A 22,452-nucleotide genomic window follows, 5' to 3' on the forward strand; every position below is an offset into this window, starting at 1 on the left:
TGCTGACCAATACAGGAATTGGTATCAGGAATAAAGAGTAGTTCAGAGAGAAAGGTGTAGGGATTTTGAATAGTCTTAGCCCTCCAGATCCTCCCAGATAGTCCCCTTAAAATGTCAGACTACCACTCTCTCCTGCTCAAAGTTCTAAATTTTTAAATAAGTGACCTATCAAGGTTAGGTATAAATTCAACTGAAATAATTTTAGAAACCAAGGGAATCAGTCTTTGAGTTTAGCTTTTAAAAATCTCAGCTTTTCTTGACCATGAGAAGTAAAGGGGCTTTCTTTAGTATGGCCATCAGAGGTCCCTGAGATTTATTATATGCCTAGGGGCAAATTTAAGAAGCTGCATATACTTTTCCTCTCACGTTAAATTAGTCAGTGCCATCAGATGTAGCCACTTCTGATACACCGGCCTTTTTCATTGCTGTTCCTTCTGCATGGAAGGTTCTTCCCTAAATTCCTTCAGGACTTTTCTCAAATGTCACTTTATCAGAAAGCCTTTCCCTAATCTATCTAAATCAATAAATTCCCAACCCATCCCCATACTGTTTTATTTTCCTTCATAGCATTTGGCACTTTGTAACATTTATTTGTTTCTCTTTTCCCCCTGGAATCACAAGCTCCGTGAGGGAAGGCATTACGTTATGTCTGTACTTTGAACAAGTGCCTGGCACGTAGCAGGCACTTAGTGACATACTCTTAGGCTGTATGAACTTGCCCACGTATTGCAGAGGTAACATGTTCTTTTTGTGACTATACAGTTATTTATTAAGGCAGCCGGACTTGGATTTTAAGTCCTCAACTAGACAAATCACATATGCCTGAAAAAAACGAACATAATGAAAAGTTCTGCACCCAGCAAAGTAACTTTCAAATGGACTATGGAGAATATTCTGAAAGGTGTTATCAGGGATAGCGACAGTCAACCACAGGGTTGAACCGTTTTCCCCGGAGAGAGAGAGGGCCAACTTGTGCAACTTCCTAGAGCGGCACTAGGAAGGCGGAGAAAAGGCGGAGCCGACGGCGAGGGGCGGAACTGGGTGGGGCTACTTTGAGCGGTGCCTAGTTGAGCTGTTTTGTCCCTTTCCGCTCTCCGTGCGAAGACCTGGGCGGAGAGCGCTACAGCTATGGCGGCCGTTAGGGTAAGTAAAAGTTACTTTGCTTAGTTTCTCTGGATGCTGGTAGCCCTCTGATAACTGTAGAAGGGATCCTCCTAACTTCAGAAGGGAGTCCCACAGCAAGAGGCGAGGTGGAGATGGGGTTGCGAGAGAATTGGCAAGGTCAGGGAATCTTTAACGTTTGAAGCCTCAAGACACCTGCTTCTCCCCTTTAGAGTTTCCTCAGCCTGGGGCGGTTCTCTCTCCTCAATCCCCTGCTGTTGACTGTTTACACAGCAGCAGGGTGAAAACTGGGAAACAGCTGGGCGAAAATGGCCCGCCAGCCGACAAGCAGCGAACAGACTTGGGTCTTGAGATGAAACAGAGAAAAGAATCCTGGGCATTTGTCTGGGTGCATAGGGCGGGGCCTCACGACCCTTTGAAGGACTTTGTTCAAACATTATTTCGGGTGAAATAGACCAGGATAGAGACGTCTCAAGTCTCTCTGCAGTGCCTGGGTTTGTATTCACTGTTGTTATTTTACGGGTTTGAATGACAAACTTAAGTTTCTTTTGAGTTCTGTAATGGGAAAAGGTGCCTTTACTTAGGAATCTGTGTACAGGAAGTGACACATGTGGCTGCTAGCTGCAGTTCCCTAAGTGGGTTTCAGTAACAGTAGTCGACAAATATCTATGAGTAGACAAATACCTACGGGTAGATATTTGTAGCGGGTTTTAAGTGTAAAATGCACTGCTTGCAGGAGATACAAATATGAATAATTCAGGCTCAGTATCCGTCTTGATTCGCCATTCTCACTCCATTTCTGCTTTCAGAATTTATTTGAATTATCACAACACCCTTCTAACTGGACTCGCTGCCTCTAGCCTGGCTCTCATGGAATTAACTTCCCCCTGCACTGCCAGAGTACTAAAATGTAAATCTGATTATGCCCTTCCACTACTTAAAAATCTTTATTGGCACTCCATCATCTGCCCTCTAGGGTCAGGTCAGGCTCCTATGTCTGGAAGAGCCGACTCTGCTTTGGCTTTCCAGCTTCATTTCCTGTCTCTCAGGAACTCTCCTAATATCTGTACTCCAAGCCTTTTTCCCTGCTCTTTCTCTGGGCCTGAAGTGCCGTTTCCCATCCTCATCTAGTTAGTTCCTATTCATATTTCACTCGTTCATTTAACAGGGATTTGTGTACTGCCTCCCCGTATGCTGAATACAAAATGCCTTTTCCAAGATAGTGTCCCAGATCTCCCCAGTCTGATTTAAGTAACTCCTCTTTGTGCTCGAGAGGATTCTGGGCATACTTTTACCATAGGACTTATCATACTGCATATAGTAGACTATTTACTTGTGTATTCTATCCTCCTAAACTATAAGCTACTTGAGGTCAGTAATTATAATATGTTAATTTTTGTACCTAGCACATATATGAGCTATATTAGGGACTCAATAAATTCTACATGAATAAATAAGTGCCAGGCAATGGACATAAAAGATATTAAATTAAGTAGTGGAGATGTATCATATAACAAATGATTGTCATTCAGAGTAGAGGAAGTGCCTTGTTCTCAGGAGAAGTACAAAGTGATCTGAGGGTTCAGAAGAGAGAGTTCACACTTGGTTGAAGAGAATAAAGAAAGACATCATGGAGGGAGTGCAGAGAGAGAAGGAATGGTCAGTGGTTAAAAAGCAGACCTGAATAGTGTGTTGTCACTGAAGCCTAGAGAAGGAGCGAGTTGAACAGTAGAAGGAGCGAGTTGAACAGTCTTTTGATTTGGCTATTAATAAGTCACTGGTAGCTGCCATTTATTAAGTGCTTACTGCAAGGCCAGGCACCATGCTAAAATACTTTGCATATGTTATTTCACTTAATTCTCAAGACAACTTTATGTTGTAGATGATAATGATCACCATTTTACAAATGAAAAACTAAGGTTTAGAAAATTCAGTTAAATTGCCCAAAGTCACAATGCTAATAAGAGCTGAAGTGAGGTAAAGTGGTAGAGTGAGAACCTAGATTGTAAGGGGTTAGGGAAAGGATAAGGGGTGGGAAACTGGCATTCATTTAGCACCTACTTTGACCACCTGCTTTACATGTATTATTTCAGTTTAATCTTGATGACCCTAAGAAATGGGTAGTATCCCCATTTTACATATGAAAAAACTGAGGTTTAGAAAAAGTGCTTGCTCTGGGTTTTCCAAGTGGAAGAACCAGGTTCAAACACAGATATATTTGGCTTCAAAGTCCCTGATCTTTCCACTACTCCTTGCCTCCTCTGGAAGGGAGGTGTACATTACTCTTTAGAGAAATGTTGCAGCAAAAGGTAGGGAAGAAATCTTGAGTTGGGGGTAGCAAATTCCAGGAAAGTTTCTTTTCATTTAAAAAAGTAGGAGACTATATGCCAATTAAATCTCAATAAAACTGGTGAAAAAAATTCAGGAGACCTGAGCAGGTTTGGAGACAAGTGGAAATATGCCAAGAACTGGTAAGAATTAATAATAGTGATCACAGCTATTATGCTATTGAACATTTACTGTGCTAGGCATTTTGCTAAGCACGTTATGTGAATTTTCGCATTTATGCTTCACAGTGGCCCTATACCTGGGTACTGTTATTACCAGCATTTTAAAGGTGAAGAAACTGAAGCTTAGAAAGGTTGAGTAACTTTGACACAGTCACTCAGTCATAAGTGGTAGATCTGGATCTGAAATAGCTATGGTCTGAGTTCGGATCATGGGGCTTAAGCTTGAGGAAGCATCTGTGAGGCCGAGGTACAAAAATGCTGATCTGTGTTAATTTTGAAGCCCCAGAGATTAATAACAATGAATAAGGTAGAAAGGAGTCCTGAAAGTTGGTAGATAACTCTGAAAATAGTTTACATACATTTTGAGAGATAAGAACTTTTTGAGCAAATGTGATGGTGGAACACTGATGTGGAATTAGCCTTGAGAACAAGTACTGTACTGATCTCTCCTCCTGACCTCTTGAATCAGAGAGAATGTCTGGACGACTGGCTTTCATTTAAAAGGATTGGGAGGAATGTAGTGTCAAAAGCTAGATTTCATTAATGCCAGAGATTGAGTGAATTTGAGGAAAATTTTCATCCTAAAAGATACTTGTTTCTAATAGAATACTTAATATTGAAATATGGCTACCATGTATTGAGTATTTCCTATGGGTCAGACACTGTATTACGCTGTTGATGCACATTATTTCATTTAATTCCCTCAAAAAGTTTTCTGTGGTAGATAGTTTTATTGGCTTAAAGAACGGGAGTAAAGCAGTAAGGAAAACAAAGCTGAAATAGGAGGTTGTAGTCAGAGAAAAGCTTGTTGAGTTTATGATTTTAGCTATTAACAAGTTCTGGGAAATGGTAAATTCAGGGTGTACTCATGGAGTGGGTAACTGCAGTGGAGTGAATATGAAGGTCTAAAAAGGTGAGGTCAAAGAAGAGTGAGGTGAGGCTTTTGAGTGGTTCAGCCATATGGACGTTAAAGTCATTCAGAGTTATGGCAGGATTTAGAGTATAGAAGAAGACTATTAACCAGTATCCTAAATCTTCAATGCGATGAAGTGACCAGGAGGCAGGTGCTAAGGATGAATAGATGGGTGGTGTAAGTCTCAGAGAAGAATTACTTTTCTTTCCTTTATGAAAACTTTCTTCAGTTGAAGTATAGCATACATACAGTTAAGTACACAAATCATAAGCAGCTTGGTAAAGTTTCAAAAGTGATCATACTTGTTCACCCAGCAGCCAAATTAAAAAAAAAAAATTACCAGCAGCCCCGAAGCCCTCCCCTTTGCTCCTTCTCCACCATAAATTAATTAGCCTATTTTTAACTTTATGTAAATGGAATAAGGCAGTATTTACTCTGTTATGTCTGGCTTCTTTCACCCAATATTGTTTTTGAGATTCAGCCGTTACACATGTATGCTAGTTCATTTATTCTTATTGCTCTGTGATATTCTAGAGGGTGAATATATCATGAGTTATTTATCCATTCTGCTGTTAATGGACATTTGAATTATTTTCAGTTTTGAGCTATTACAAATAATGCTCCCATCAACATTCTTGTATATGTCTTTTGGCGCACATAAGTGCACATTGCTGTTGAGTATATACCTAGGAGTGGGATCGCCAGGTCATAGGGCATGCAGCTTTGGTAGCTACTGCCAAATAGTTTTCCAAAGTGGTTGTACCAATTTATATTCCCATTCATGAGAGTTCCAGTTGTTCCACTTTCTCACTAACAAGAACAGAGATTTTTACCTAAGGCTGGGGAAGTAATGGCTTAGAAGCAGCATTGGCAATCAGAAGAAGAAAAACTCTACCTCCTATACCTGAGACACTTTGAATAGCCTCCACTTGAGAGTTACAAGGGAAGCAGTGACCTCAGGGGACAGTCATGTTTCATTTCAGGCAAGGAGAGAAGAGGGTAGACACAATGGAAGGGCTTTTGGAGTTTGGTGGAGTAGCAGGAACTTTGGTCAGTGAAGAGAAAATACAGATCACTGTAGAAATTAGAATACAGGAGATGATACATGACTCTGGATTTTGTTTTGGGGCTTGAGTCAAGGATGATGGGGACAGGAAGGAACATGGATGCCATAGACCTAAAGGTTTCAAAATCCTTGATAATACCAGCCTTTGTGTCAACTTTAGTCTTTGTCTCTTTCCTCTTTTGTTTCATGTGACTGATATCAGAAAGTAGTTGGAACCTAACAAATGAAGTTCATTCTTGGGAAAACGGTTGGTTATCTCCAGCAAAATCAGTTTTTCACTTTCCACTCAGCATTGTTGAGCATCTGTATTTTCAGTGCAACTTTGAAAGTATGCTTTGAAACCCTTAACCATACTTGGTATAGGTTCCAGGATGTTGCTTTATGCCATAGAGTGAAAATGATCTGTGCCTTGCCTCCTACCACACCTATATGACTGAGCTATATTCCCTGTGATGCCATCCTCACAGGTGGCTGTTAGGTGTTCTGTGAACCTCATTTAATATGGAAATTAAAAATTGCTTGACATGGACCCTAAAATGTTTGCATAATGGGCGCATGTAAGTCAATATTTCCTGATCTTAGCTGTGCATTAGAATCATCTGGGCAGCTTAGAAAAGGTACTGTTGCCTGAGCCCCACCCCAGATGGGGCATTTTAATATTTTAAAAGCCCACGAGTGATTCTGATGTGTTGCTAGGTTCGAGAACCACTGATTTAGGGGAGAATTTGTGGCTTTTATACAGGTTAGAGAAGAAAGGGTATTAGGCTTTTCAGGTTATGAAGAACAGAGGCAAGTTCAAGTCATCTTAAGTGGTAGTTTATTGGAAAGTTGCATAGGTTAGGAAGAAAGCCTAGGAAACTGTCTCAGCAGCTAAACAAATCTCAAGAAGAACCGTTCAGGATACCATAGCAACTCTGGTAGTTACCATTCTCATGACTTCTGCTTCTGCTAACTCTATATGTTTCATATCCAGACTTCCCTAGAGAGAAGATCTGATCAGGTTGGCTAGTCACTAACCACTGCAAAATACGCTTCTTAGGCAGAAATTGTACATCGGGCCCCTTTGTAAGGCAGTCTCTTGTTGGCTGCCTTTGGCTCAGATACCAATCCCTGGTCCAGTCAATTTTGGCCAGTGAATCAGTCCTGTAGTTAACAGCATAGTGACCTATGTTAGAAATCACAGAAGGGAGCAATATAGTTGTCAGGTGCTCTAAAACTTCTTAGAAGGGACAAGGCAATGGATGGATACTTTTGGGGTTCATGGCCTGGTACAATTTACTTTTGAATACTTTCCAGAAGTGATACAGTTGTTGAAAATATGGTAGGATATATTTAGAGTTGTTATTAAAAGCTAACTTATTAAGATCTTGTAATTTAAATTGGGGAATTGGTTGCCCAAGGATAAAAAAACACTGAGACAACCAGTGTAAGTAGCAATCTGTGGTGGATAATAAAATTTGCTTAGTATAATTTGAACATATTCAGGGAAAATGTAATCCACTTCTGTAATCTCTCCTGAGTTATATAGACTTGATGGATATTAGTACTCTAAGCTAAGGCATGAGTTGCATACTTAATGTAGATTTGGCCTGGCTGTTTTTGGATCTTTTCTCTCAGTCATTCTGAAACTTAATAGGGACTTCTCATATCACTAGGCTAACTGCTGCTGTCATATCCCCTCAGCCTGGCTCTAGAGTTCACCTCATTCATTCATACATCCAAATTCCTATTTGATATCTTTAGGTGCATCAAATTCAACATGTGCAAAATTCCTTTATCTTTACCACATTTGATTTTTCTGCTGTATTGCATCATTGTAAAGAATCATCTACATCCATACTGTTAACAAGTCTTGTGAATACTTTATATTTTCATACATTCTTATTCTTTTATACATTCTTTCAAAAAGATCTTAATGCCTATAATATGCAGGAGATGGTGATAAACATTGGGGATACAAAGATCAACAAGATAAGAACAAGAGGTATATAGAAGAGAAAACACTAAAACTAATAAGCACATGAAGAGATGCTCAAAATAATTAACAGATAACTACATATTAGAACAATGAGATAACATTTTATTAAGCTAGAGGAAAATAGAATGCTGGTTAAGTCCAAATGTTGTTAGGGATATTGGAATGTAAGCACCCCCATGGACTGCTGGTGGGAGTATTGACTGGTACAGCCACTGTGGAGATCAATCTGATATTATTTAGTGAAATTAAATATATACTCATGTCCTATGGCATGGCAATTCTGTTCTTGAGTGTATATCACAAAGCTATACAAGTTCATGAGGGCACTTATAGGAGGATATTCATTGCAGTGTTTTTTTATGGTGATGGGGAGTTTGAGGCAATATAGGTGTCCATCACTGACAGGGATAGTTGAAATGTGGTGGATGTACATCATGTAGTACTATATAGCAGCTAGAAGAAATGGGTTATATGTACACATAGGAACACAGATGGATATAAAAGGCTATGTTTTATGAAAATAGGATAAGAAACAAAACAACTGTAATACACCATTTTTGTGAAAACAGTAAGAAAAAATGAGATGTATAACAAAATTAAAAATACATGTACACATTATACTACAATATGCATTTTGTAAAAATTCAAACAAAAAGATAATCATTAAATATTTGAAAATAGCTACCTATGCTGGATGAATTAGAGTGAAATTTGGCAATTAAAGGAAATGAATGAATTAATCAATCAGTTACAAAGGAGGGAGGGCAAAGAAGAACAAGGCCAAAGTACTGTCCTCAAGGAATGGACTCTAGTGGGTGAAACTGATAAGTAAACACAAGTTGTATTCAAAATAAAAGGTATCTAAAAGTTACTATGGGAGAAAAGAGGAAGAAGTAGTTTAAATGCCTACAGAACATAAGGCTGCTTCATAATATTTGTTCATTTTAGTTCATTCATTTAGTTCTTCAACAAGTATGTATTAAGCACCTACCATGGGTTAAGAGCTGCTACTTGCCGTGTAGTGGTAGATTGTATTTTTTATTTCAAATATTTGCTTTCTCTTCCTGTGAGAGGATTATACACCCCTGCCTAGATTTCGTATTCTTTCCCTCTACCTCAAGAATGACTAGTATTACTTTACTAGGTAAATAATTTTATAATTTGTTTTTGGCATATTTTGGTACTGATCAAAATATGGTTAAAGCAAAATATTTACTCTACCTTAGTCTAATTGAAACACAAGTCCTTCTGTTTATCATGAAAGAGCCAGTAGAGTTAAACAGAACTTAATTTTGTAAGCAGAGAAAATACCGTTATATCCATCCACTCATCTGGACTAATGGAAGGAAAGGAACAGCATAAATAATTGAAAACCAATATTTGCACTTAACTTTGGGATGTATTTTTATACTTATATTTCTGCCTATAGCAAAACCTGAAATTTTGGGCCCCTGTGACAAAATTCACAATAGAGCTCTTGTGACAGAAATTCACAGAGCCATGTAACTGGCAGGGACAATTCATCCTCCCAGTGAATTGTCTTGGCACATTTGTCAAGAACTAATTGACCCTAAATGTAAGGTTTATTTTTGGACTCTCAATTAATTCTATTCCATTGATCTATATTTCTATCTTTATGCCAGTATTGCACTGTCTTCATTGCTGTAGCTTTTTATTAAGTTTGAAATGGGAAAATGTGAGTGCTCTAACTTGGTCCTTTTTTTAGTATAATTTATTGTGAAATAATTTCACATTTACAGAAAAGTTGCAAGAAGAGTACAAAGAACTCATCTCCTTAAATCAGATTCTACAGTTGTTAACTTTTGACATTTTCTCCCTTTCTCCTCTATTATAATTATTCCTTTTCTGATCAGTCTGAGAGCAAGTTGCAGACATGTTGCTATTTCACCCCTAAATATTTTACTGTGTATTTCCTCAAAAAGAAGTATACTGTTCTATAACCTTTGTGCAAGCCTCCCAATCGGGATGTTAACACTGATACAACACTACCATCCAATCCACAGATGCCATTCAAATTTCACCCACTGCACAACGTCTCCTTTTCCTTTCTAGGCCAGGATCCAAATCTAGGATCATGCATTATGTTTCCTTATCATATCTCTTTGATCTGCTTAATCTGGAATATTTCCTTACTCTTTCCTGTCTTTCATAAGTGACCTTGACAGGATTTTTTCTTCCAGTTTTATTGAGATATAATTGACATATAGCACTACATAAGTTTAAGTTGTACAGAATGATTTGACTTACATCATGCAATGATTATCACAGTAAGTTTAGTGAACACCTATCATCTCATTTAGATACAAAATTAAAGAAATAGAAAAAAATTTTTTCCTTTGATGAGAATACCAATTTTGATCTTTTTTCTCAAGATGTTTGACTTTTCTAGGTTCCTTGCATTTCCATATGAATATTAGAAACAGCTTGTCAATTTAAAAAAAGGGCATCTGGAATTTTGATAATAACTCTCTTGAATCAGTAGATCACTTTGGGGAGTATTGCTATCTTGACAATGCTAAACAATGCTAAGTCTAACAATCCATGAACTTGGGATGTCTTTCAGTTGATTTAGGTCTTTGATGTTGTTCGACAATATTTTGTAGTTTTCAGTCTAAAAGTCTTGCACTTATTTTGCAAGTCTTGCAAGACTTGCAAATTTAGCCTTGCATTACATTTATTCCTATTTTATTCTTCTTAATGTTCTTGTTAATGAAATTGTTTTTGTAATTTCATTTCCAGAGTATTCCTTACTGGCAAATAGGAATAAAATATATTTTGGTGTATTGATTTATATCCTGTGTACTTTGCAACATTGCTGAATTCGTTTATTAGCTTGAATAGTTGAGTGCACGCATGTACGTGTGTGTGAGTGAGTGTATTCCTTAGGATTTTCTACATACAAGATCATGTCATACGTAAATAGAGGTAGTTTTACTTCTTTTCTAAACTGCATGCCTTTTATTTCCTTTTATTGTCTAATTGCCCTGACTGGAACGTCCAGTACAATGTTGAATAGAAGTAGTGACAACAGACATTCTGTTCTTGTTCCTGATCATAGGGGGAAAGCTTTCAGCTATTCATCATGAAATATGTTAGCTGTGGGATTTTTTGTAGGCCCCCTTCACCAGGTTAAGGAAGTTCTTTTCTATTCCTAGTTTGTTGAGAGTTTTTTTTTTTAAACATGGAAGAGTACTAGTATTTGTCAAATGCTTTTTCTATGTCTACTGATATGGTCATGTATTTATTGTCCATTATTTTATTAATATGGTATATTACATTGATTAATTTTCGTATGTTAGACTAACCTTGCATTCTTGATATGTTAATATATCCCACTTGGTCAATACATAGTTATTTTTATATGTGTCTTTATTCAGTTTCTATTATTTCATTGAGGATTTTTAATCTATATCTATAAACAGTATTGGTCTGTAGTTTTCTTATGACGTCTTTGGTTTTGGTGCCAGGGCAGTACTAGCCTTATAGAATGAGAGGGGAAGTGTTGCCTCCTCTGCTATTTTTTGGAAAAAGCTTTTGAAAGATTAGTGTTAATTCTTCTTTAAACTTTAGGTGGAATTTACCCATGAAGCAGTCTGCCTGGGCTTTCCTTATAGGAAGATTTTTGATTATTAATTAAATCTCTTTACTGGTTACATACTCAGATTTTCCATTCTTTCATCCTTTTGGTAATTTGTGTCTTTCTAGGAATTTGTTCATTTCTTCCAAGTTATCTAATTTTTTGCTGTATAGTTGTTCATAGTATTAACTTAAAATGTTTTTTATTTCTGTAAGGTCAGTATGTGATATCCTCTCTTTCATTACTAATTTTCATAATTTGAGCCTTTTCTTTCTATTTTTTCTTTGTTACCTTATCAAAAGGGTTGTCAATTTTGTTGATCATTTCAAAGAAATGACTTTTGGTTGTTTTGATTTTCTGGGTAGATTTTCTTTCCTGTATTTCATTTATTTCCACTCTAATCTTCACTCTTTCCTTCGTTGTGCTTGCTTTGGGGTTAAGTTTGCTTTTCTATTTTCCTAAGGTAAATTATTAAATTATTAATTTGAGGGTTTTTTTTTTTAGCATTTACAGCTATGTATAAATTTCCCTTTCAGCCCTGCTTTCACTACACCATAAGTTTTGGTGTCTTTTGTTTTCATTTTGTTTCATTTCATTCAACTCAAAAGTATTTTCTAATTTTACTTGTGACTTTTTTTCTTTGGCTTATTGGTATTTAGGAGTATTTTGTATTTTAATTATTTTTCACATACTGGTGCATTTTCCAGATCTTTTTATTGTTAATTTCTAATTTAATTTTGTTGTGGTCAGAGACCATGCTTTGTTTGTACAATTTTTTTTTTTTTTTTGCCGTACGCGGGCCTCTCACTGTTGTGGCCTCTCCCGTTGCGGAGCACAGGCTCCGGATGCGCAGGCTCAGCGGCCATGGCTCACGGGCCCAGCCGCTCCGCGGCATGTGGGATCTTCCCGGACTGGGGCATGAACCCGCGTCCCCTGCATCGGCAGGCGGACTCTCAACCACTGCGCCACCAGGGAAGCCCTGTTTGTACAATTTTAAATCTTTTGAGACCTGTCCTATGGCCTACTGTATGGTCTATCCTGAAGAATGTTCCATATGCACTTAATAAGAATGTATATTCTGCTGTTGTTGGGTGGAAGCGTGCTGTGGAAGTCTGTCAGGTCTACTTAGTTTATATTGTTGTTCAAATCTTCTATATTGCTGACTTTCTGCCTAGTTGAATTCATTATTAAAATGAGGTATTGAATTTTCTAACTATTATTATTACATTGTCTATTTTTTCCCTCTGTTTTCTTTGTTCTTTGTTTTCTGTTTGTTCTGCTTTTCCTTTCTGTGTTTTCTGTCAGTTTTTGTTTCAAGTATTTTGTGGCTCTGTTGTTAGGTGCATATATGTTTATAATTGTTATATGTTTCTGATAGATTTACCCTCTTATCATTATAATGTGTCTCTTTAACTCTAGTAACAATTTTTGTCTCAAAGTCAAATTATGGTGGCTGTTTTCCTGGTATATCTTTTTCCATGCTTTTACTTTTAACCTAAATATATCTTTAAATCTGAAATGTGTTTCCTTTGGACAGGATTTTGTTTTTTTAATAAAATCTGACAATCTTTGTCTTTTGATTGAATTGTTTAACTCATTCAGATTTAATGTAATTATTAATGTGATTGGATTTATTTTTGCCATTTTGCTTTCATTTTCTATGTCTCATGTCTTTTTTGTTCTTCTCTTCCTTCTTTACTGCCTTTTCTTGTATTCAGTGGATATTTTATGCTGTGCCAATCAGGTACTGTGAGTATCAGAACAGCTCTTTAGCAGCATAGAGATATGAGGGAATAGGGGACTGGAATTTTCACCAGCTGCTTTCCTGAATCCTCTCCATGGAGCAGGATCTAGGGATGGGGAATCAGTGTGTATGGTATCTGCCAGTTTTCACCAATTGCCAAATCTACCTAGAATACCTCTTTTTAGCTCAGGGGAAGATGGGAGTTACCACTCTGCTGGAGAGCTTTCTAGAATAGCTCTTCTATAACACAGCACTGGTTAGGGGGGAGGGCTACAGGCTCTAAGTTGAGTGCAACTGTCTCCCACTCTTCTTACCATGTTCTGTAGATTTTGTGGAAAGAAGCATCTCAATTTGTTTTAAGCCCTTTGATCCATATCCAGAGAATTTGCTAATTTGACTAGTTTAATAGATGTCTCTTTGAGGGAGAGGTTTCACCAAGCTCCTCACACTACATACAAGAACCAAACGCAAGTTTCCAGTTTGGGTCTGTTACAAATAAAGCTACTATGAAGAATCATGTACACAATTTTGTGTGGATATAAATTTTCATTTCATTGGAATAAATGCCCAAAAGTGTGATTTCTGTGTTCTTTGGTAATTATGTTTAGTTTTTTGAAAAACTGGTTATTGGTGGATTGACCACTGTATTAGTTTCCTATTGCTGATGTAGCAAATTACCACAGACTCAAATTTATTACCCTACAGTTCTGGGGGTCAAAAGTCCAAAATCAATTTCACTGGGCTAAAATCAAGGTGTTGGCAGGCCTGAATTTCTTCTGGGGGTTCTAGGGGGGAATCCATTTCCTTGCCTTTTCTAGTTTCTAGATACCACCTGCATTCCATATCTCATGACCTCTTCTTCCATATTGAAACCCATCAATGGCTGGTCAAGTCTTTCACATGATGCATTACTTCAATACTCCTCTTCTATAGTCAAAAATCCCTCAACATCCTTATAAGGGCAGTCATGATTACATCGGGACCACCCTGATAAGCTACCGTAATCTCTTTATCTCAAAATCTATAACTTAATCACATCTGCAGAGTTCCTTTCACTATCTAAGGGAACATATTCACAACTTCTGGGCATTCAGACATCTAAATCTTTGCAGGAGCGTAAGGTATTATTCAGTCTATCACAGTCCTCTTATCATTTTAAATGTCTCTGACACTGGTAATTTTCTTTGTCCTGAGTTGGTCTTTACCTGATATTAATATAGCCTGCTTTCTTTTGATTACTGTGTTTTCTTTTCCCTGGGTTTTTCTATGGGTTTTTTGTACCTGTTTTATAACTCCATTTTGATTTATCTGTAGTACTTTGGCTGTATCTCCTGTATAACTCTTAGTGATTTTTCTAGGAATAGCTATTTGATTTGTAGTTATCCATAATTTTACTCTTTCCACTGTTATTTCTTCCTTCCTGATGTCCCAAGGTTCCTTCTTTTATCATTTTCTTTCTCTTTAGAGAACTTACTTTAACCATTCTTTTAGGGTTGGTCTGCTGGTGAAAAATTCTTTTAGTTTTCTTTCCTCTTCATTCCTAATGGAAATCTTGTCTGGATATAGAAGTACAGGTTAACAGTCCATTTCTTTCATCACTTGAGAAATGTTGTGCCATTTCCTTCTGGACTCCGTGATTTCTGATAAGAAATCTGCTGTTATTTGAATCATTTTCCCCCTATACTTTAGATGTTGTTTCTCTTTCATTGTTTTCAATAGTTTCTCTTTTTCTTTAGTTTTCAGAGGTTCAACTATGATGTGTCTTGGTATGAACTTCTTTGGGTTCTTTGAGTTCATCCATTGAGTTTTTTATTTCAGTCATTGTATTGTTCAGTTCTAAATTACCCACTTGGTTTTTCTTTATATCTTGTATTTCTCTGCCAAGACTTTGTGTTTCTTTGCTGTGACTTTCTATTTTTTAATTTGCTTCAAATATGTTTATAATTGCTTGTTGAAGCATTTTTATGGTGGTTGCTTTAAAATATTTGTCAGATAATTCTAGCATCCCTGTCATCTCATTGTTGGTATTTGTCTATTGTCCTTTTAAACTCAAGTTGAGATTTTCCTGGTTCTTGTTATAATGAGTAGTTTTCAATTAATATCTGTATGTTTTGATATTATGATATAATCTTATTCAAAACTTCTGTTTCAGTTGCTTCCTCTAACACTACTCTGGCAAAGGAAAGGGCAGTGCTGCTTTGTTACTACCAGGTGGAGGGTAGAAGTCAAGGTTCCCTGCTCAGTCTCTTGACACCCAAGGAGAGGAGGGCCCCTTTGCTATTCCTGGGCAAGAGTGGGAGTTTAGGTCTCCCATAGGCTTCTGCTTTTACAACCCTGGCTGGGAGAGGTAGGAGTACCTCATTAGTGCTCCCCACTAATGACCACTGTTGGGGCAGTGGGGGGGAGTGACCTTGTTACCATTTGATGATAATGAAAATCCTGACTCTCCACTAGGCCTTCTCAGATACCACCTTAGCAGGGAAGGGGAGGGTCTGCCTCATTAACATAAGGTGGTGAGGGATATTCATGTTCCCTATATGGTCTCCACTAATATCTTGGGGGCCAGGGCTCATTACCACCTGGCAGAGATGAAAATTCTACCTTCTTTAACACTACCTTGGTGGGATGGGGAGTGTTAGAATGCCTTACTTCAGCCGAGCTAGAGTGGAAGTGGAGGCTCTCCCCTCAGGTTTTGCTTGTGTGGGTGGGGTTATGGCCTCAGTTTTGTCTGTGGTGTTTGGCTATAGTAGAGTGGCTGTTGTATAAAAGTTTTGTGTCTTGCTAGGCTGCCCCTTTTCTGGTGTTTTGGCTAGAGAGAGCAGGCTTTTCTTGGGTCTTTGTCTTCACTGGTTGCCATTTCTGTGTTGCTAGCTTCTCCAGCACCCAGTCTAAGACATATGAGGCAAAAAGAAAATCCAGGGACCTCACTGCCATGTCATTCCTCAGGTCCTGTCGTCGGTAACTGGTCTGCCATCTTCTCTGCACCATCCAGAGTCTTCCTGTACTTATTTTCTATATAATATCCAGGCTTTTGAGCTATACTCAGTAGATGGAATTGGAAAAAGTATATCTACTTCATCTTTCCATAAGTGAAAGTCCTCCATCATATACTTTTATCATCCTTTACTGGTGATATATTTGTCTGACTCCCACACTAGAGATTATACAATACTTGAGGACAAGAACAATGTCTTTGCATATTTATACCCCTCATGGCCTAAGAGGGCACCTGCCTGGAGCATAGTGTTTCTTCAGGAAGTATTTGTTGACTGAGTTAAAACTTTGAATAACTTTTAGACTTCTTGCCCTTAAGAACAAAGTATCCTGGTTGGAGAAATATTAATTAAGTAATAGTTCATAATAGTACATGGTTAAATCCTAAATTATCCCAGGCCTTCATAGACTGGGCAGTTTATGTCCTTTGTAGGTAAAATTTTCCATCTCTTTGAAATACTTGCAAATGAGGATATGTTCCTTATCTCTGCCCCCTAAATAGAATAGATCAATTCCTTCTCTGTGTCCCCACTGTACACACTTCTGTTATACTGCTTAAAACCATGTATTGCATTTATTTTTGTGTTTTTCTCCCACATTAAGTTGAGAGTTTCCTTAAAAACAGGGACCATGTTTTATTCATATTTGTATCTCAAGTCTCTCAGGCTCTTGAGATAGAGTATACAGTAGACACTTGAATGGTTGTTGAATGAATGAATGAGTGCATTCTGTGACACCCATATAAGCAATTATAAGATTAAATTTTTTATGTTTAGGTATTTATATTTAAATATATTTAGAGGGAAATTTATCATAACTATAGATTTTAAAATAATTGATTAAAAGGGTAATGTTAACATGCATTTTTTTCAAAACTTCATTTGAAAAAATTTTCTTTAAAGAATGACTCTTCTAGTGATTTGAAGTTTGAACCTTTATTGATATTTTTGATAATATTTCTGCAGTCCAGAAGAAATATTTGAAGAAATAATGACAGAATTTTCCAAAAATAATGACATACATCAAATCACAGATCTAAGAATCAGAAAAAACCTCGTGTAAAATAAATACAACACACACACACACACACACACACACACACACACACACAAACACATCCCACTCCCTGGTACACATCATTTCCGTACTTCTGAAAAAAAGAGAAAATCTAGCCAGAGAAGAAAGACGCATTACATAAAGAGTAAAAGAGATGAGAATTACATTATATTTCTCAGAAAGTACATAAACTAAATATTTCTTAAGGAGAGTATTCTTTGTGATTTTGCCTGTGACTCAGTTGTTAAATTATACTTCTTACTTGCTTTTCTTTTGAACAATTGAGGTTTCTCATCTTTAAAAACAAAAATAACCCCCAACTCCAAAATCTGCACCTTATACTGGTAAAGGAAATATTTAATTGTGCCCTATACCAGATTTTATATCATGGTAATCACACTTCAGCTTCCTTATCAAATAGAGGTATGTAGTTACTTTTTTTAGGACTGTATCTTTAACATCATTCCACGATGGGGTGTTTGATTTGTCCTGAACCTCTGTTATGAACTTGTATTTAGGAATTTCTTATTGTATTAAAACCTAAATTATCTGAGGATTCTAGCTCTACAAAATGCCTCAAGTTCCGTTCGACTGCTGAAATAGTATTGATTACACACCAAGTACAGTACAGGTGTGCACAAATTCTACAACATCATTTCTGATCTAAAGGAGCTTACTGTTTTGTTGACGGAAGACATATCCACATGCAATGGATAATGTGAGAGCATATATTTAAATAATAAAACATGTAATATATATAAAAATCCTTAGCAATTCAAGAAGTAACCAACATATATTATGATAGTATAAGGCCTCTCAGAACTTGAATGGTAGCATTTAGTTTACTAAGAATGAAGCAGTTAGCTTGTCAGCAATGGCTTTGGGTTAACATTGTTATATGTTCTAGGAACTTAAGACAGTTAGGCTGACTAAATCAGAAAGGTTAATTTGGGTTTACTTATAGAAGATACAATTGGATTAGAAATAGGAAAATGGTGGAGTGTTTGAATGCTAGGATAAGTTGGAATTTTATTTTATTTTATTTTATTTTGGAATTTTATTTTGAAGGCAGCAAAAGCCATTGAAACAGATCCAAAATACTTTATGATTTTTTAAATTTAATGTAAAATATTACCAACGTACAAAGAGGTATTAGTGAACACTGCAAGTGCAGTTGAAGCCTCCTGTGTATCCTTCCAACTCTGATTGCATTCCCCTTGCTTCCTGAACTCCCCATAGCCACTCTCCTCACTTTTGTATTTAACATTGCTATGCTTGTTTTTAAGCGTTATATGAATTTTATTTATGCTGCTTATGTTCTCCTGCATCTTGTTTTTATCAAAGCATTGTTTGTGATATTTATTCATGTTTGTATGTGTAGCTCTAGTTCATTCCTTTCCATTTTGCGTAGTATTCTGCTCTAAGAATATACCACATTTACTTCTCTATTCTTTTAATGGATGTTGTGGTGACTTCCCCCACACATTTTTCTGTTACAAATAAGACTGTTATGAGCAATCATATGCAAGTCTCCTTGGGCTCGTGTGAGAGTTTCCCTGCTCTACCTGCTGTATGACTTTGGTCAAATCACTTAACCTGTCTAAACCTTATTCTGTAGCATTTTATACTAGGAAATATTAAAAGATAATCTATGCTGTGCACAATGCTATGCCCAGGCTATAGCAAATGTCCAGTAATTTCTAGCTGCTGTTTTTATCAATATTTAAAAGGATCTTTATATTCCCAGCACCTAGTATAATGCTACATTTCTTCTGACCTTCAGATCCCAATTTAAATCACACCTCCTTCATGCCAATGGGCTGATAACCTGTTTCTCATGGCAGTGAACATCACTAGTCTCAAGCAAGTAGAATAGGAATTTGTTGTGTTATATTATCAATTTTTATTAAGATGAGTATATATTTACAGCCTTGTTTCTTCTTAGACTTATTTTGATTTCTTTCAGACCCTTGATGGTTATTCATGATGTTTTTAATAACAGAAATCATTTTTAAAAGTATAAAATATGTGTTTATTTGGATACCATACCATTTATGTGTAATTTGAATGCAGAGATTGTTGCAGAGATTGTTTACTAAAAAACTATCCTGTGAAACATGACTTAAGTTTCTTTTAAGAATAACCCAGATTTAAGGATTCTATTGGTAAAATTCTAGTAGAGTGGGAATGAGGTTTTTGTTGATCATCTATAAAAGCCTAACTGATAAGAGTGTAAATTAAGGCATACTAGAGTCTCGAAACTTTAAGGATTGAGATGCTAAAGGCTTTATAGTTTGTGGCTGTTTTACCCCTATAGCTTTTTCACAAGTTCTTTATTTTTGATCTCAGTATTTCAGTCCTTTGAAATAGACTGTTTGAAATGCTGACATGGAAGGCCCAAATTGTACAGATACATTTTCATAGTTTGATTATTTGTTCTTCAGTACCACTATCTTTTTCAAGAGTTTTATGAAAAAATACAGGCAGAGTTTTCAAATTCCCTATTTCAGCAAGGTATCTGCTTTTCATGTACCAGTATAATAAATAATGCTGTAGCTGATAGACTCTGTTCTCAGTAGATTAATGATAGTTTATTCTCTTAAAGATGATTCACCCACTCATTTTCTGAAGAAAATAAGCACCATGATATATACAGACTTGTTAGTGACTCACTGGTGATTACTTTAAAACAGGACATCCTTGTGTAAGAGTTTTATGTTGCTGTCGAGAAATATTAGCTGTTACACGATAGCTACAAAATGAAGCATTAGCACCTTTTCTTGTTTCAGTTTTACTCAGAAAAAAAATATGGTAATATCTCTGTTAAAACGGAAGATGAGTTCAGTAGCACTTGCCATTGTCAGAAATTTATTACCCTTGGAAGTAGTACAAGGAGACACAGGAGTGCATTCCAGAAGTTAATAATGGGGAATTAAAATATGCTTTCATTGGCAAGAGTGGCTGGACCTGTGCTGCGTGACCCAAAGGACTGGAACTAGGAGCCGTGAAAATTGTATGGATATGTGTTTCAGTTCAGTCTATGGAGGAACTTTCTTAAAGAGCTGTAAAAAGATGGAATGATCTATTAGTGGAGTTTCCCATTACTAAAGGGGGTCATACATAAACTTGAGGGTCACTTGATAGTGTGTTACAGAAGGGATTCTATCATCAGAGTAATGGTTGGACCAGAAGACCTTTAAGGTCCCTTTGCATTCTGAGACTAAAACTCTAGTACAAAGAAGGTAGTATGCCTGAAACTCAGCACTATATTTTGAAACCAGTCTCTCTTTTACCATTTTATGTTGGTTTCAATAATCATTAGTTTACTCAGGAGCAGTACTTGATCTTTCAGGCCAATTTTTGTTCTTCCCATCTCCTACCTAATATTTCAGAAGAGGCTAAACTGTATCAGTTGTATAGTTATGCCCCTGTGTTTGGTTTCCTCTGGAGTATTTGTACTTTAGCTCGGTGGACAAAGGAAATCACTCAGTAAGTCACAGTCTTCTCTCCCCTGCCGATAAGGCAAGCTCTTAGCCCTTCAGATCTGCCAAGCAAAGGAAAGGGAGAAAGAAAGAAAAGTGGGAAATGGAGGTAAAATAGGATTGAAAAATAATTGGAACAAATAGTCGCTGAAAAAAATAAAAGGGTGGGGGAAAGAGGTGAGGACAAGAAAGAGCAAAAAGTGGGAGCAATTGGAGATGATTGGAGATGGGTAAGCTACTTTTTCTTCTACCAGGGATGGAAGACTGTAACTTTCCTCTCTTCCCTACCCAAGTCTAGTGGTCTCAAATCATAAACAGCCCTGTGGTGATGAGATTTTCGTTGTGAACAGCTCCTCAGGCACCAGCCCCACACTGAAAGGAATACTTTTTTTCATACCTTTCCAACTCCCCCCATTTCTGAATCTTTTGACCTCCAAAAAATGAAGCCTTTTTAAAACTATATTTAAGCAATTATGGTATAAAGGAATATTTTTTCCTACGGGATTCTTTAAGCAAGGTATTATTGACCATTCTAGCTAAAAATGCATCAATTTAGATAGAAAGTATTATATTTTAAGGTATTTATTTGATTTAGTATAATAATCACCACATTAATTTGGCCAAGAAGTTTTGTCATGGCACATTGAAAGTAGAATGTTGTTTCTAGTAAGAAATAATCAGGCTTGCTCTGTTGTCCACTTAGCTATAGTCTTCAGAAGTTTGAAATTTAGTCAAGAAATGTGTTATAAGAATACTACCTTCCATTTATCTAGCACTAAACAGTTTATAAAATTTTCATGTATTATAGTATTTGATTCTTAGAACATTCTTGTGAGAATTTTTAGTAAGAAGAGAAATATTCTCTATTGCATTTATACTTGTATCAGGATAGGATGCATTTGTGATAAATTTTAGTTGTGGTGGGCCTGGATTTAATTGGGTCCCCAAATGCTTCAGAGAGTATGGTGGAGCCTGCAAGCATATGCAAAATTTTGAGAATAACTACATTTTGGGGGACCATAATGCATAATTTTCATTAGATTCTCAAAAAATTAAGATCATTAAATCAGTCTTACAATTTCAGATCAGCTTTAGGACTTTTAGTTATCATTTGCCTTCACAAATACTTGGCACATAGGTAGTCAGTAAATGTTACATAAAAGAACTTGCTAGATTACCTATGTACACTGCCTTATTTAAACCTGTGAATGATTTTATTACTTTTTTTGAGATCCTTAGTCCTGCAAAGCCCTTTGAATACAAAGAGGCATAAGACTACTCACAAGGAACCTGCATTTTAGTAGAATAGGCTATATATATTTCAACGGGTAAATAATAACGTAACATTATGTTTGTTTAATTCCAGATTAGTGTTTCATACAAATAAGAACTTTATGAACTCAGAGAGATGACTATGAGTGATCTAGTAGGACTTGAGCTAAACCTTCAAGGAAGGACAGAGTTTAGGCAGTGTATTCATTCAACAAATAGTTGTTGAGTACCTGCTACGTGCCACGCACTGTTAGGCGCAGGAGAGGTGAAGACATTCTAGCAGGGAAAATGAAGTGAGTGAAGGCACTGAGGAAGGAATGTACTTGACATGTTTCAGCCTAGGAAGATTAATTTGGCTAGAGCCAGAGAGCCTAACAGGACATTGGTTCATAAGGCATTTGGTTTATAAGACATTTGGACGACACCAAAAAGTCCTTGAAATTTGGTCCTATCTAAAACGTCCATGAGCATATTTGGTTTGTGCCAAATGGTTTTGGACAGGACCAAATATCAAGGACCTTTTGGCATGTCTTTTGGACGTTTTGCACAACACCAAATATCTGCTAACCCCAGAGGGTATATAGAGAAGGTTAAACTAAGATGGTTTATTTGTTTGTTGAACCAGGAGAATAAAGCAGTATTTTAGAAAGATTCATTTCATTTCCTGTATAGTTTACTTAATCTTATTTTGAAATTTAGCAGCAACTGAATTCTAAA

General features: G+C 36.7%; 1 protein-coding gene across 3 annotated transcripts in view; it reads left to right on the forward strand.

Annotated features, from left to right (window-relative positions):
- Nucleotides 1-1,061: 1,061 nt before the first annotated feature.
- APOOL (apolipoprotein O like) overlaps nucleotides 1,062-22,452 on the forward strand; it is a 118,052-nt gene continuing 96,661 nt past the window's right edge. For 2 of the 3 annotated variants that reach the window (XM_032620769.1, XM_032620771.1), the window contains exon 1: nucleotides 1,062-1,143. In XM_032620769.1, the coding sequence (XP_032476660.1) occupies nucleotides 1,129-1,143 (15 nt within the window). In that variant the 5' untranslated portion in view covers nucleotides 1,062-1,128. The remainder of the gene's footprint in view (nucleotides 1,144-22,452) is intronic. The other variant, XM_032620768.1, reaches the window with a different exon arrangement.

This window comes from Phocoena sinus, chromosome X, assembly GCF_008692025.1.
Source record: "Phocoena sinus isolate mPhoSin1 chromosome X, mPhoSin1.pri, whole genome shotgun sequence".
NCBI classification, from domain to species: Eukaryota; Metazoa; Chordata; class Mammalia; order Artiodactyla; family Phocoenidae; genus Phocoena; species Phocoena sinus.